The sequence below is a fragment of the Lissotriton helveticus genome, chromosome 11 (assembly GCF_964261635.1).
Source record: "Lissotriton helveticus chromosome 11, aLisHel1.1, whole genome shotgun sequence".
NCBI classification, from domain to species: Eukaryota; Metazoa; Chordata; class Amphibia; order Caudata; family Salamandridae; genus Lissotriton; species Lissotriton helveticus.
Window position 1 is genome coordinate 55,605,856 of NC_136072.1, and position 17,193 is coordinate 55,623,048.

At 45.4% G+C, this 17,193-nt stretch overlaps 1 protein-coding gene across 2 annotated transcripts in view; it reads right to left on the reverse strand.

Moving 5' to 3' along the window:
* The window catches only part of RUBCN (rubicon autophagy regulator), a 170,595-nt gene that overhangs the window by 63,401 nt on the left and 90,001 nt on the right, over window positions 1-17,193 (reverse strand). For both annotated transcript variants that reach the window (XM_078666321.1, XM_078666320.1), the window contains exons 6-8: window positions 16,876-17,032; window positions 14,756-15,304; window positions 8,162-8,257 (exon numbers count right to left, since the gene is read on the reverse strand). In XM_078666321.1, the coding sequence (XP_078522447.1) occupies window positions 8,162-8,257; window positions 14,756-15,304; window positions 16,876-17,032 (802 nt within the window). The remainder of the gene's footprint in view (window positions 1-8,161; window positions 8,258-14,755; window positions 15,305-16,875; window positions 17,033-17,193) is intronic.

Below are 17,193 nucleotides of genomic sequence, written 5' to 3' on the forward strand. Positions count from 1 at the left end.
AATTAAATAGGCCAAAAACCTTTTGGAGACCCCCTCCCCCAAACACCTTTGCATCCCACTTATAGCCCAGTGACGAACAGTATTGGGAGGGGTGATCTGTTGGAATTGGAAAGGAGGGGGAATTTGTGAGGGAGAGCAAAAAAGAGCTGTAAAGGGAAGTGATGGGAAATTAGGGGGAGAGTAATTGAGCTGGGAGAAGTTCAAAGGGAGGCGAAAGAAGTGTGCGAGAAAGAGAGGGGGGGGGAGGAGGGAGGGGGCCGTCTGAGGCGAGGTGGCGTCGGTGCGGTGAGAGGCGGATGTGGGGCGACACAACAACAAAGAAGCAACGAAAACAAAGCAACATATGGCTGGGGAGTTGCAAAGACCGTAAATTAATTATAAAGGGAGGTGAGATAATGAGAGCACGTGGTCAGTCCCCTTGAAGGGGAGGGGGCAATGGCGGGCGCGAGGCAGAGACTGCAGAGTGATGCGAGGCTCCGGCGGGGTGGAGTGTGCGCGAGAGAGGAGGGAGGCTAAAGGGCGAAAGAAGTGTGCGAGAAAGAGAGGGGGGGGGAGGAGGGAGGGGGCCGTCTGAGGCGAGGTGGCGTCGGTGCGGTGAGAGGCGGATGTGGGGCGACACAACAACAAAGAATTTATTACCCATATCATTGAATGTTTTAAAGGTTATATTGTCCACATTGTTTATATTTGCGAAGAAGGGCGCAGTTCAGCGACTTCTTCCGCCTTTATACAAGCGTTGGTGGAGGTCTAATATGCTTTTTGATTGGCGGAAAAACGTCCAATCCGGAAAACGTTACTATGGGAACACGACGCGTTTTTCTTCGCGTTATTCACAGCTCTTTGATCTTATCGTGTAAAGCAGCGAAAACAAAGCAACATATGGCTGGGGAGTTGCAAAGACCGTAACACGGCGGGCAGGGGAGGGGGCGGAGCGGGGAGAGGGGAGAGGTGCGACACGAGAGTAGGAGGAGGAGGGGGGAGGAGAGTTGGGGAGGCACGGCCTAGCGGCCGTGCAATCAAGAAGTGAGGGGGCGGAGCTGGGGGAGGCTGTGAGAGAGAGAGTAGGCAAGGTAGGCGGCTGGGGGCATGTGCACGCGCTTTTAAGCTCAATGCGCATGCGCATTGAGCTTAAATTTCTCGTGCACTGCAAGGAATCGCCACGATTCCTTGCAAGTTGGTTAAAGAGTGGATAAGCCCCAATAGTCTCGCAAGCTCGATGCGCATGCGCATCGACAGGCGAGACCTAAAAAACCACGGGCACAAGACTGGGTTTTACTGTCACATATTCTGAGCGGCGTGACAAAAAGCACCTGAACAACATTGGGGAGCCCCAAAGCACTCTATTGCACCTCACTCTGCGCATTTCTGCCAGGTCTATTCAGAATTTTAAAAAGATGGGCCAGGAAAGACACAAAACCACTGAATTTTGGAAAGTGCTGTGGAACGCCGAGGTGAGAATAAGACTTTGAATTGCTCAATTGTTCTTGAAAAGAGTCCACTGTTGTCACAAAGCTGCACAAAATGCCGCAGAATGTATTTCACACGGACATGCTTTACTGCGTGGGGAAACATTTTGGAAAATGCAGTCCTCGTGTAGTTTATGATGTATATATATCGCAAATCTTAGTATGTCGGGCCGGTGAGCTTATATAACTAGAACTTTGCACACCCTTAGAGGGGTTTAGGGCCTTTTCCCTTCGCCTACTTGCACCCAAACCTAACCTCATCCTACACTAACGTGTGCTGTGCGCCTAGCATTTCCCTGGACTTCTAAAAAACCCCAGTTCTCTGTAGCCTTCAGCTTATATAACTAAACGCACCACGATTTTCGAGAACAAAAAAAATCACACACATATACATAAATATATAATGAAGATGATAAATGTACATAAAATGTATACAGCAGCAACATAGCGATCTTGAATGCACGGCAGGGCAAGAGAGAGTGCAAACAAGTGGACCCCGGGAAGGGCTTACCTCTGGGGCCAGGGTCCCCCGGGGGCCCCCGCCCCGTGGCGTCGCGGAGGAGCTTCCGATAGATGTGGTCCCGGACACTCCCTACCTCCAGAGCCAGCATGGCTGCTCCGGGAGCGAGGCCTGGTAGCTGTGCCCTGCGGCCCCGGGGCACCCCGCCCCCGGTTACTGCCAAACAATGCTGGCTGTGGACTCTCTCCGCCCGCCCCTGCAGGGGGGCGTGGGGCGCCGGAGAGAAGCGACCAACTCCAAGGTGGGAACGAACAGTAAATAAACACACATGCTAACACAGCGAGTTAACAGCCATTCTAGTGAGCCCCGTTTAGCAGAACGCGGGAATAGCGACCCCCCCCATAACAGCTCGCTCACAGCAGAGAATTCACCAACTTGACCAGGCATATTACATTTTAAAAACAAAGTTTCCACTTCCCATCCAATCTCATCCATACCCCGTAAGCAGTGGCGTAACGCAAAGAAAGGATGCCCCCTCCGCAGAATGTGATGAGGTACGACTAAGCCCCCCCCCATAGCTTACAGATATTCACTGCCCTTGAGCTGAATGGGGGCCCTCCCCTAAAAAAATGAACTCTCCCCCCACACCCTCTCACCTGCGCTGCAGGGGCCTGCGTTACACCCCGGCCCATAAATCCATTCTTGCTTTAAAGAGAAGGGTCATTGATGTAGCAGCCGCTTTCTGTCCAGCTCCGCATTTCATCATTCTGGCAGAGCTTGCATTTTCCCCGTCCTGAGTCGTCCTCTCTGCATCATCCCTTGTAAGTCAAGTGTTGCGCATGGTTTTGGATTCACGCACCTTAAATGAAGCAAAAAGATCCCTCGGCGTCCCTTCCCTGGACCAGGCGAGTTTCCACAGGTGAGTCTGTGGCTGGAACAAACCACTTGTACAAAGGAGGCGGGATGTTTGCCAAAGCAGCGCTTCCGGTGCCCAGGCCTGGCCTGAGGCGAGCCGCTGGCTGGAGTTTCTGGGTCTGGTACCCAACCTGCTGCGCAGACAACCCCCATCACAGGCAACCGGGGTAACTGTGCAGCTCCTGGGATGCAAACAGACTGAAACCACCCACAGGAAGATGCACTCAGGACAGACTAGAGCACTTAGAAGGTCCAAGTGCAATTGTGAGTTTTACTCCCCCCTTGGTCTGGGCACAAGTGCCGCTATTTCTGTGCCAGGTACGTCTGATCATCTTTTGATATAAACAAAGAAAGGACGAAATAAAGAGACAGACAGCTTAGCTGTTTCTCTCGAGGGACAAGGCCAGGAGAAAGAGGTCTCATGGCAGCTGTATGGGTAATATGCTTTATTCAGCACAGAACTTTGAAGGGGGGTATTTGCAGTATGACAGCGTAATTGGCAGAATTATAGCCATTTTGCATCACTCTTGTTAAGGCGAAATTCCCAAAATCGCTCTATTACGCCCAGTGCTTGAAATGGAAAAATGGAAGTTTGCTGGTTTCTGAGAAGTGCTGGTACTCTTCAATTAAAAGCATTACGTCACTCTTGAGAAGTGCCGGTACTCTCCCTTTCAAAATAAAGTGCTGGTACTCCGTAACGGACAGTAGAGGCCCATTCAAAGCACTGCGTGAATTCAAAACCACACGCCACACTATTTTACGCCGCATTGCGTATTTTACGCCACACTGCGTATTTAAATGCTGTTCGTGGTAAACATTGACAGGAAACGCACAGAAATATTGTGAGTGACCGAGCGCAAACAGATGTTGTTCACTGTGTTTTTTTATCATTGCACTTTTTTTTTGCACAAAACGCGTCCTTGCGCCAAGTGTATATAAATGCGAATTTCATCCTAAATACTGCACTAAATGAACATTTTGCATATTTACTCTTAATTTCGGTGATTTTTCGCATAATTACGCGAAAGCTAACTACGCACATTTCACGCACCCCTACCAAGGACTACATCCTCGGCTGCAGCATGTCCGGCTGTGAAGACTTGTTTGTGAAGCCTTGACTAGTTTGAAGACATCTTCTGGTCACTGCCTGACCTGACCAAGGATCAAAGGCATTGCAAGGGAAGCTCTCCAGGGCTCCCCAAGAGTGGACGCCGCTAGTCTTGTCCCCGCCATCTCAGGAGAGCGAGAGAAAAATAAAGAAGCCTTCAGGATGTACCACTGCTGAAACGCAGACTTGTTCCTGCTCCCCTGCAGCTGGTCATGGTGTGCCCCAGGGGGCACAGCTCACCAACTTCTATGTCCACATGGTGTCCGACACTGCTGGCCCTGCCTGCAGCTATCATGCTGTCTTCCTCTTCCACGGTCTCCCCTTTGTCACCGCGGCAGCTCCTCCGCTAAGGTGGAGAAGCGTCAGTCTGTTGCGTTTCAGCAGTGCAAAAAAAGGAAAAACAATACTATTAACACCAACCCTGGGTGGAGAATAGGACTGGGCGGTGAACTACGCTCTGTTCGCGGAGTTTTCTGCATTCCGCGGAGCTTGCAGAGTGTAGAAAACTCCACTTTGCGATGTGCAGCAGGGTTTTTTCCCCGCTCGCGAACAGTAAATTCACGATCGCGAACAGTAAGTTCGCGAGATGCCGCTTGGGTAGAATTTCTACCCGGGCAAAAGAAATACCAGCACAAACTGCAGTTCGCACTGCACTCGGCCACTCTGGGAGCTTCGCAGAGTTCTATTGTAACTTTGCAGAGTTCTGTGTAGCAAAACTCTGCGAAGTACGCCCAGGCCTAGTGGAGAACATGCACAGGCTCCAACGACCCTGTCTGAGCACCGAACCACGACGCTCAGGCCAATCACAATGCTGCTGTCAAGCCGGTGACAGCAGAGTCGTGATTGGCTTAGGGGAGCCTGTGTGCTTTCGGCTTCCATTCCGGGACTCGTCAGGAAGAGAAGTGGAGGAGAGACGCGGCCGTAAAGAGGTAAGTGTATTTTTTGGGAGATAAGGGCTGTAGCAGAGTGCGGGCGGAGAAAGAAAACAGTTTGCAGAGGGGAGGGCGAGTGCCTAGGGATGTTCACAGGTTAGCATAAATTTGCCCCAGAGGCTTCTTGAACTCGTACCTTGCTCAAATGGTGATTAAGCAATACCAATGCTTTATTCGCATTTCTGAGAAACGTGAAAAGGATAGGGAGCGTTTCACTCACTCAACTATAGGTAGGGCTCTCGATTTTATGGTATTTATTTTTTTACATTTCTAACTGTATTTATCCCTATGTATATGTTGTCCATCTTATATTTATCCATATTTATTTTGAGTTTTGTGAACAAGTTAAGTTATAACTTGTATATTTCCATGTTTATGTAACTGATTAATTTGCAGCATAGTTCACCACCTTCCTGGTTTTAGCACAATAACAAGCCAAATCTAATAAAACAAAACAGGCACATGAAAATATCAGCATGGTAACACAAGCAAATGTTGAGATATGGAGATATTGAAGCAAATCTCACCCTATTCAAGGAAACTTCTCCCTATTTGTTAGTCTCACTATGCTGTCCATCTGCACAGCTAATGGGCTGAAGTTCATAAATGAGCTTAGAGAATCGCTCAAAAGAAGCCCAATTATCTGTGTTTTTCCGCCTTTATAAATAAATACAGGCAGGAAACACGCTATATTCTGTCTGTATTTATCTGTAAAAATCAGTAAAACTGGAAAAGAGGGAGCCTTTATTATAATTAGGGCTCCTGGTTTTATGGTACTTATTTTTTGAGATTTCGGTCTGTATTCATTTTTTGCTAATTTTATCTGTATTTATCCGTATTTATTTTGGGATTTGTGGAAAGATGAAGCGGAAATTAGTAATAGTTCCACATTTATTTAACCAATAAATATGCACTCATGCTTGAATGCCTGCCAAGTTTCAATTCTGTGAACACCCGTAGGAGATACATCAATGCACTTATATGAAAATATGCACATTTCAGTATCAACCTTGTGCATATCTCCTGCTGGTAAAGCCTCTTTACCAACATTCCTTTCTTTTTTAATCTTCTTACCTATCAATCCATACAGATATTGGCCTGGCAGGCATGGCAGACAGTATTTAGAATTACTGAAAAAATAACCTATTTTCCGTTTTTATTCACATTTAAAAATAAATACAGACAAGAAAATAATTGTTTTCTGTCTGTATTTATCTGTAAAAATCGGTTAAAACGGAAAACAGGGAACCTTAATTATAATCTTAGGCATCAGCAAAAAGTCTCAGAGTTTCCACAACAAATTTTATTGAATGGTTAAGCAAAGCGAGACACGTGGCTCCCCACAATCAGGAGATCACCACCAAGCATCATGACAGAGTTTATCATTGGTGCACAGGCTATTCAATAAAACGACAAATAACCTGAACCCCCCCCCCCGACCTCCACCCACCAATCCCAACCACCCAACTACCCTGCTACCCACCCCTTATCCCTCAACAAGTCTCAGAGTTTAACAATTCTTTTCCGGCTCAATTCCTCATGGTAACACATGAATTTGCAGAGACATTCCCTCTGGAATAAAGGAAATACTCAGTTCACCAGGCTTTGCTCCATGTCTCTGGGTCTCAGCAACAGCAGGTCTTTCAGCAGTCAAGCAGCATGTTCCTTCCTCCAAGGGAGACAGGCAAGCTTCCTGCATCTGGTTCAGTCCTTTCCTTTGTGCTTGTGCACAAGCTCCTTGAAACGAATAGATGTACTTCTTGACCTGGTTCAAAGTCCAGTATATGTACAGAACCAGTGGGAGGCAGCGACAAGTCAGCCAGACACTATTTTTAAGGAAGACACTTGACATTCGATGATTGTCATGGAAGAACGGTCTAGTTCCCCTAAAACCAGTGTTGCAAAACGTGCAGTCACTCTGGTTGCCTTAGTGGTACGTGAGCATCCTATAATGGTTGTGTGTCTCTCACCCAGACACGTTTGCAGCCAATCCGTGACTTTTCTGTGCGCTGCACTTTTGTCGGAGCTGGATCAAGAGCACAGGGGTGGGGTAGGCACCCCCATCTCCTTTAAGGTATTTTCAGTGGCCATGCCATCGGTCACTGTCCCTTGTAACCATATTCCTGTTCACCGGCCACATTCTGCCCTGCAAAAACTAGCGCTGTCGCGGAAAGGAAGTGACCATAAAAGAAATGTTGCCGTGCTCTTGAGGTAGATGCAAATTCACAACTAGGCACGCAACACCTGGCTTATAATGGCTTTCAGCCTTAGTGGCCAAGGATATGCCCAGACGTGGGCCATTGATCATTGTGCCATAGGATCCAAGCTAAAATTCACTGATGAGGTGTAACAAGGCCGGAACGAGTCTGTGGTTACCTATGTTCCCGTCTGGAGAGGGCATCATCAGCCAGTTTGGGACGGATTAGTTCCAGTGAGGAACAGGGTCAGTACTGATCTGGATAAGGAAGGCCTTTGTCTAACAGTGGGTGTAAATCCGATGGTTCAGAATGCTATCCTGAGTTACTGGTAGCTTTTTAGACTTTTTACAAGTATTCCTCACAACACCTTTTGTCTGATGGTTGTAATGGCGGATGCAAGAAGAATGGTAATAAAGTAGCCATAACAAGGCATACACACTTCATCACAGAGAGCTAGTTCGCAATTCTCCAGCTTGGGGCGAAGTTAAGAAGCACTACAACTCGGCTGCCACCAAGTGCTAGCTAGGTCTTGGCCTGGCCATGGGACGGGTAGTCAACAATATTACATGAAGTTACGCTTCAGGAGCACCACTAAAGTTCAGAGGCGCAAAACCCTGCTGCGTAGCAACACCTGGGTCACCTGTGCAGGAAAAAATACCAAGTTAATCAGAGTATTGGAATGAGGAGCAGGGCAGCATATAAGTGCTGTGAAAGGGACACTCAACCTACTCTGATCACTAGTCCCAAAGAATTCCACATGCACCTAGTGTGGCTAACTCCACACCTGCCACACTTTCGCAACCAAAGTCCTCAGTGAAAAACCATCAGACGCCCCTTGATTCAAGTCTCCCTCTAACAAACACAACAACATGGGAGGATCCCTCAGCACTTGATGTGCAGAAAGCTGAGAGCCACAGACACCAGCTCCATCAGGAACAACAACTGTTCATGCCTCTGGTCTTTTAGGGACGAAAGATCAAACTTCGGACAACACGTGTGTTCTTGAGAATGAGGAATATGCCACAGGGGAGGACAAATGTGAAAGGAAGCAGACTTTTAATGCCTACGGATTCATTACTCACCACGTTGAGTGCACTGCGAGTTTTGGCTGCTGGCTTCACTGCTCTGAGCACTGTAGGACATGCCGGGTTTCCTCTTCGATAATTCTCCATTGGATTCTACAAAAAAACAGCAACCCCCATAAAGTGTTAGTCTTTCGTCTTGGAATTGGTAGGGATTCACAGTCAGACTCAGCAGAATGATAACGTTATGGGGCAGGATGACTGATGCTTACAACCGTGCTTGCCACACATATCTGAGAACCATGCATGGTGCTGGTTCGGACCACAAATCCGAATCCCGTTATCAGCACCGGTGATCGAAAGGGTCATAGCATGCTTGTGCTAAACAGGGAGTGTAGGGGGACTATCACATGCAGATGATCCGCCTATACCCTTGCATATATGGACTCTAACCTGCGCCGTTCAGCACACACTCACATTTCATTAAGTAACATTGAATGCAGGTAGTGCTTGAAAGGTATGTGCAGATCCCATACAAATTACTGGTAAAGTTCCTTGCAGAAATTGTAGACTGACCACTCGCGCCTATAAAGAATATGAAACATTTCCAAGGGAGAAAACATGCAGATGTGTCCCATGATGCTCAGAAACATAGCCAGTCTGCTCTAACTTCCCTTCAAATGGTTTCACCAGCATGCAGGTGAGCACAACTTTACAGCGCAGCAACAACTGCTTTTTAATACCAGAACAATGTCACAATCAATAATGGGTCACAATAAACAGTCTTTTGACGACTCCAAACATTGAGCTGGTTTAACGTGAGAATGCCATCATGGCCAGCCGTCTCTAAGCATTTACACTACAACATAATGGCACGTTTCAAGTACAATACACACACGTAACACGCACACACAAGCGCACACACAGACACACAACATGTCTTGAAAACCAGAAATGTCAAGTAAAGGCTCTGCAAATTATTGCAGACCTTTTATTGTCAACAGCTGATGGTAACACTGTGACTTCTGCAAATCTGTTATTTTCTGGGTGATTAGGACATGTGCTCCAGGCACCACAATACAAACAATGGGATATACTGGGGCAAAAAAAAAAAAAACCAAGAGAGGCTTCCATCAGGAAAATAAGCTTAACTGACTCTCGGGGCTTGTGTCTTTTATATATGTTCTCAATAAAAGTTGGGGCTTAGGGATTAAGGGTGCAAGATGTAGTTTCGCAAATGCTGGCACATAATGGGCGAGTTTTTTATTTTTTTATAATTCTTCCACACCAAATTATATGGTTTGGCCTCCGGACCTGTGTGGACAGCACAACAGATTATCTCTGTCTTATCCCCATTACACATTAGTGAATTGAGCCTGAGCCACTGTGTGATGTAAGCCATACACTCCTGAAGAGACTGCTCGGTTTAATTAATGTATTCATAAATTATCGAAGTCTTATGTAGTTGTGTATAGACTGGATTGCTGACATCATTTCTTTGCACTTTGTGCATCTATCTAAATGTGTATACTTTGTGTTCAGTTGTTAGATGCAAAGCCATCCTTCTTTGATATCTGTATGAATATTTATGGAATATATGTTTAATTTCTTCTTTTGCATTGCATTTCCTTAAATTCAATTTGTTTGACATCCATACTAAATGTGACTCCCCTTTATAGTTATTCTAAATTTGTAGGACCAGTATGGTCGCTAATATTGACTGTATACAAGGTCAACATTAAAATACTAATTTATGGGGTTATGTTACTCTTTGGGCCTCAACCTCTGGGGAGTCATTGCTTGTCTTAAATCACCAAACTTCCTTTGTCAGTGTATTAGCGGGGGTGATGGTTATTTGCGTCACTGTTCATCTGGAAGGAAACACAGGCTACGGGACGAGAAGTGAAGGTGCCAAAGTCAGTTGCCAAAGTTATGCCAAATGTACATTGTAGAAAAGAGGCAAAGCGTGCCAGGAGATATGATGATAGCGAAAAAAAAAAAAAAACAACACCTGCTAGAACAGTGAAGCCATTTGAAGAGGTCTCCTTCGATAGGATGAGAGCTGTTTATTTGCGCACTTAGTCTGAACAATTGTTTGTAGGGAGGCACATTTGCTACTGAAGCCATCTTTAACCGCATCGCTGCGGCGGCTTTTCCCCGCTGTGTGCGGTAATTTTAAAAATACCGCGTTACATGACGAGCTCAGCTCGTCATGAGCGCACGGCAGGTTACGCTCATGACGAGGTGAGCTCGTCATCAGCCTGGAAGGGGTTAAGAGGACTAGTAAGGGGATAGTGCTGCAAATGATGCAGCAAATAAAAATTACCAGTGTCCAGTGGAAGGCTCTCTAAAAGACCTGCAGCCTAGCCATCCAGTGATAGGCATGGTACAGCATTTGCAGTCCATGAACCCAGTGCAAAACATCTACACCATGTGCATTAGAGAGTCCAGCCATGGCCTCCCTACCATCTAACACACAGAACCAGTGCCAGCCCCTCTGCACTGTCTGCTTCACAGGGTGAACTGTATACACGTCTACTCCTCTGCATTAAAGGATCATAGTGCAACACTTGCATCTCTAACTCTATAACAAGACTTTCTACATCTCTTATCATAAGATGCAGTGCACACCCTTCTAAAGCTGTGTCACAGGCTGCAGTGCACACATTCTAAAAACCAACCGCATCCCAGGTTCCCTGCAAGGCCTCTACAAACAGTTGCACCATCAGGTCACATGGAGAAATGGGACTGCACAGATGAGCAGGAAGTGGGTTATCCATGAGGGTCAGGAAAGTTGAATAACAAGAATTTCGAAGGAGGGCCTGAGTTTTGGAGAGGGACTAGGAGGTTTTGATTGGTCAAGCTTAGGGTAAGGTGAGGACGAAGCAAGAGAGGATTAGAATGAGGAAAGCTTGAAACCATTAATTGATAAGTTTCTCAACTAGGATTAAATAATTTGTACAGAGCTCTATTCTGAGTTGATAGAGAACTTGGTGGTGACAGGGTGAGGTGGTGTAGATCTAGTAGGTTGTACGGAAACCATCAAATTAGCTGCTACAATAGGTAAGTTTTCTAAGGAATACTGTGTTGATCAAAGCCTCAGCTGTATATATGGGGCCATTTGGGCGGCTCTTGCAATTATTTACAACGTTATATGGCTGCTGTGGTTGCATCATTTATGAATCATCCATTTATTTAGCTAAATTGGAAAGTATGAATAGGTTCCTCGCTGATGTGGGCGTCAGTTGCTTGAGGGAATGAGATAGGGGTTTGGTAAAGAGATAGTTGCTAGTAAGACAAAAGATGGTCTTTCTATTAAGCTTGTTCTACAAGAGGGAGCTAAGAGCTAGCCAAGAGCAGATTAATAGGAAGTAGTCCGAGATCTGAGACTAGAGGTGGTAATGTGAGGGCTAAAGTTGGAAATGAGGAATAGATTTAGGCACCATCAGCATGAGACTGCTTGGATAATCCAAAAGAGAATTTAATCACATAAATAATGGTCTTGGAAGAAAAGGAGAGGGCACAGGTATAGGCTTCGGGGGGCCCGAAATGGTGTAGAACCAGATGCGAATGAGATCTAGAACGAGCGTCCACAGTAGTAAGAGATGAAAGAGGTAAGTGTTTTCACCTCCTCCTACATAAGCTAGAGTAACTGCCAATATCAAATTTAGCAGGCCAAGGAATATGGATAGAACTGAGAAGTAATGATATTAGTGAAAAGAGAGCAGGCAGGTTCGATTAAGGGAAGAGTCCGACTAAAGGTGATTGAACAGTTTCTGCGTAGTGAACGAAAGGCGAGCAGTTGAGGGGTCAAGTTAGACTTTGGATGCTAAATATATGCATTTTTTAGCACCTCTACACTGGGAAGCGGAGACTCTAATTATTCCCCTCTCCACCCAAAGAAGCATAAACTAAGAGGGAGACAAAATGGAAGGTCCCAGGGTTTCAAAGCTCAGCGTAATCTCACTTAAAGCGATAACCCAATGTTGGACATGTACTTTCAAGTTTTATATGTCCTGGTAGTTTGTTTTTTCAGTACAGCAAGGCGTACCTCTCCCGTAGGAGATCATTGAGCTACCTTATTACATTTAATAAGTGATAACTTTCAATTGGGATCAGGTAGAATGTCGAGTTTGGTGCCTAAAGAAGTGTAATATAAAACTCTCTGTAATTGAAACGTTGGATTTTAAGTTACAATTCTGAAAACTCTACTTTTAGAAAGTCAGCATTTTCTTGTCCTAGTTGGTACCTGCAGCCTGTATGCTGGGTCACATGACTAGGTGTAGCTGGCAGCAGTTTTTTGTGTATTACTCCCAGACCATAAGACGGGGGGGCATAGGTGTAGGCAGGATAGGCAATCTCTGGCTTGATGAGGGGGAGGAACTGTTCCCTACCACACTTGCAGAACACAAAGGCTCTGCCTGACGACACTCACAAAGTGCTTGACACCAGTCTTCTGTGACCCCAGACAAACTGGGGGCAGGGCAGGGCAGGGCGGTCCGAAATTACAAGCACCAAGCAGCTTGGCTTGTCATCGCAGCTCCGCTACGGAACTGCTGCTGTGCAATGCATCCCCAACACAGGCATTTGAATCGCATGCCCCGCCTCGACGACGACGCATGACTTCACACTGCAGCCCCGCCCTTTCCTCTGAAGCGTCGCTGTGCAATGCATCCTCAATGCAGGACCTCGCGACACTTTGCAACCAGGATTTAAGGTATTTTGTTCAAAGGGCCTAACTTGGTCCCTGTACTCTATCGAGGTTGGCCTGAACTTGTGACTTTGTCGCGGTCCGGCTCGACCAGAAGACCAAAGTTGGCGCTTTGTGCTTCTAGGCATTATTTTTACTTAAAACTTTAAAAGTGCACATCTCTGGTTCTACTGATTGGATTTGTGTCGGTTTAGCCTCAATTTTGTTTTATTTTTTTACTCTATTTTTCTAAATTGGTGTGGGATTTTTCTTGCATGAGGTTCTCACTTTATTACTGTTTGGAGTGCTGCATACATACTTTACATATTGCCTTGAAGTTAAGCCTTACTGCTTTTGAGCCAAGCGAACAGAGGGTTGAGCACAGGTTAATTTGGGGTTTGCTTGAGTCTCACCCTGGCAAAGATTGTGGTTGCTGATTGAGTAGAGTTCACCCACCTCAACCTGAAATCACATTTCCTACAGAAAGGGATTAAATGTTAAAGGTATAATGTTTAGGATCTAAGGCTCTGGTGTATATGGTTAAAGACTGGAGGCAGAGTGAATACGTATTAAGGTGTTAAAGGGTAGAGGTTACGAAAATGGGTTAGGTTTAAGGATAAAAGGTAAAAAGTAAAGGTTGAAGAGTTTGAGGTTCGGAAGTAAGGTATTGGGCCATATGCATTAAAGGCACAGGAGTTAAGGGAACAGAGTAAAGACTAGAGGTTCAGGATTTGGGGTATAGAGTTAAAGGTTTGTGGATTAGTGTTTGAGCTTTGAGGGTTTGGAGTATGAGGTTTGGGTTTAGGAAATAAGATTCAACGGTTTAGGCTTAATACAACAGGAGTTAAAAAGTTAGGGATAAGGGTATAGGCTGAAGTATATAGGCTGAAGAGTTAAGTGAAGGCAACAGGGTTAATAATATAGGGTTAAGGGTTTGTGGTGTAGGGTTAGGTGTGTGGAGAACGTTGCAATTTGAAATTAGTCTCCTTCAAACTTTGTCATTGAGTGTTATTTGTAGTTCACTTAAGGAATAAAAAAAATGAAAAACAAGGAGTGGCTTTTCTCAATAACAAGGCATTTAGTGTCAATGAAGCCCACTTCAAACAAATTCAAGGTGATATGATTAGCACAGTACAAAACAAACGGATGCATTTTCTCACTAAATATTTACAAATAAACAGAAACAACCATATTAATTTCATCCTCGTAGTAACAAATTAGCACGTGCTCTAATGTCAAGCTGTGGGTGTTTACTCAGTGTTTTGAAAATCTTAATTAAATGGGAATGTTTGTCATGCTTAAGTTGTGACACCAGCTCTTTACACTGAAAGAAGTGAATGAAAGGAAGGGGAAAGGAGTGGGTGAGTTCTAGCCAAACCTGCTACAGGGTCTTCTAATATGACGTTGATATTCCTGCCCCAACCTATGTGCAGCAGTGAAGGAGGAAAGAGTTGGGAAAACAGAGTTAGTGAGAGATAGAGGAAGATGTTAGACAAGAAAAATCACAAGAGAACTTCCATTCTTCTGTTCGAGAAGAAAGACGGAACCAGAAGGGAAAGGTATGCCAATAGCAGAAAAACCCAAGCATGCAGCATCACCTTAATCTTTCACAAAAGATCACTCTACGAATCGCTGGGCATAGAGGGCGTGTTTATGCGTCTCACTGTGGGCTGTTTGGTATACACTATACAGTATCTCATATTCGAGACAGCCCTTCTGCGGATAAAACATTCTCTGCAAAGTGCTCTGCCGCCGCTTAGGGCTAGGTTCACACGATATCACCAGAACTGATTTTTTTTCATGTAAACCAAAAAAAATCTGTAATACAAGGCAAATATTTTAGCAAAACTGTGCAAAGATGTCCAACCCTGCAAACACACTCAGTTGGGTTAGTGTTTTTGAGGAGAATCCCTGGACATAGCTTCCCAAAGGACCTTCAGAGATACAAAACATGCCAGAATTACCTTGGGCCCTCCCGGATGTCACATTGGTGTCTGAGTGTGAGCGCATGTGGCCTTTCTTGACACCACTTTGGCTCCCTGAAGATTGTCCTTCAGAAAAGCTGGACCGGCGCAGAAGGCTAAGCAGGGAGGAGCCTTTGCTGCCAGAGTTGCTCAGCCCAAGGGAGTCTGGCTTCTGCGAGCTGCCAGAAGAGAAGAGGTTTGAAACACTGCTTTTCCCGCTGCTGCTGTTGCTGCTCTGGCTGGAGGTTCGCCTCCGCCGGCACAGATTCCCAATCGCCAAATACTCCGGTCCATCGTCTGCCTCACTCTGTGCATCTTCCTGGCTGCCGGTCCAGGGATCGTCACTGTGGCTGGTCAGGGTGCTCACACTCATGTCGCTCACTGGGGACAGAAGGTCCTTCTGTGATGGTGGGACGAATGGTGGGGCTGACGCGGAACCGTCTGGAGGCAGTCTATCTTCAGGCAGAGAAACACAGACCTTATAGAGTGTGTTTCCATTGCAATGGCTGTTGCTGGTGGCCGTGCTGTCAGGATTTCCATTCTTCAAGTCTGAAAAGAAGAGACAAAGCAGCTCACTGAATAGGAACATGCAGCACAGATTTGTAAAACATGGGCCATGAAAACTTTGGGTATTTTACGTTTTTAGGTCGATTCCGTACTTATCTTCATACAGTGCATTTAAAAAAAATATTCCTGATGATAAGTGCCCTTCTGCCAAGGTCCCCATTCTTAGCCCACATACACTTCTCTAACTGTACATGTTCTACAGTAAGCAAGAGAGAAAATATCATGTGCAGTAAAAAGGACCACTGAGTAAATAGCAACTCAACATGGTTTGAGTCCTGTTGAATGAAACAATCCGTGAGAAGACTTTTTTCAGGCAATTGTACTCAATTTTTAGAGAGCTTTAGGGTTTTGGAAAAATGGCAGTATTTCTGTTGCTTCTTTTTTCAGTGAGGGAACCGATGTAAAAAGATATTGTCCAAGCCCACCTACACCCTACTCTGCGCCCTGTGTGTGTTGCGTTCTGCATATGAATTCACTAGCACTCAGTGAAGGGGCACCAGGGTACACGTATTTCAGCACCACCACTAGAACTCCTCCCCACTACTCGATAAATACCGTCCTGTCTAATACACTGTCGTCAAGCTGTGCTATATGTTTTTACACACGATGGAAAGGACGTCATCAGCAAGCAGGTGTGAAGTGATCATTTTCTAGACCCCTGTCAACTTATATTAACTGCACACGCTTCCTTAGTGCCAGCTCTATGCCAACAACTCTCTATGCAATTACTCTGGTCCTATATTTGCAGGCAACATTCTTAAGTGCACTTGCAAGGGCTTTATTAACCCTGTGACATACAGTACACTATAAGGTACTTCAATGCTTTCATTCTGGTCTCTGGCATGATCTCTCCAAGTGAAAATGGAGAATAACTTAGAGCTACAAAAACAAGTCTACACTTGATTTTTGCTGTCACAAATACATGCATTTTTTTGCCAACATTGTGCTATGCAGCATGGTTGACGTCTTTTTAGGTAATTTATCAGACCAGAGGCCCACGCTTGATCCCCTTTCAATCAGGCAAGTTGCTTCTAAGTACATCACTGGCTATCATCTCATGATGAAAGCGTCACACCCAGACACAAAATGTGAGGATGTCTCTAGTGCTTGAGGAGACTACATTTCAGCTTACCAAGAAGGAACACTTTGCAGTTCAGGAAACATTTTCTAGGCATCTAAACAGCTGTGCATGACAATCGAAAAAATCTATTCTGGCTCAAGTGTCACCCCCTGCAACCTACCCCCATGCAGTGCTCCCCCTGTACAGTTTATCGAGTTGCTGATATCCTGGAGAATATGGAAAGGCCACTTGTACCTTCATAACTCTACTTTCGTACTTTGAACAACTTCTGAAACCCACCAAGATATGGCTTGAAATGAGAAGTAGGTATTACTACATAACTTTACCAGGTTCAGGGAAATAATTTAAAAAGCACCTGATTTTACAGCACAAATATTTGTGAAAGTTATGTGAGCCATAAAAACGAATGTAACTAAGCCAGTTTCCCCATAATTAAAACGTGGGGAGAAAGAATGTCAGTCGCTCCTCTTACCTGTGCTGATGATGGAGGGTGTAGGGTGCAGGCTGCTGTAGGAGCCGGAGAACCTGATCTGCGAATACTCAATGGAAGAACCGTAGAGAGATCCAGGCAACGCTGTCAAACTCCGACTTTTCATCACAGGCAGGAGGGACTCACTTTTTATTGCAAACTGAAAGAAAGTCAAAGGCCAGCATGAGAGATAGGAAATGGAAAATGCAGCAGCAACAGGATAGCTCTTAATTCTCAAGGGAATAAATCTCGTTCTAACCCACGAGTCCCAACGTTTATATTCCTTAGTAAAGTTTTGATCATGTCCTAACAAGCAAGCCC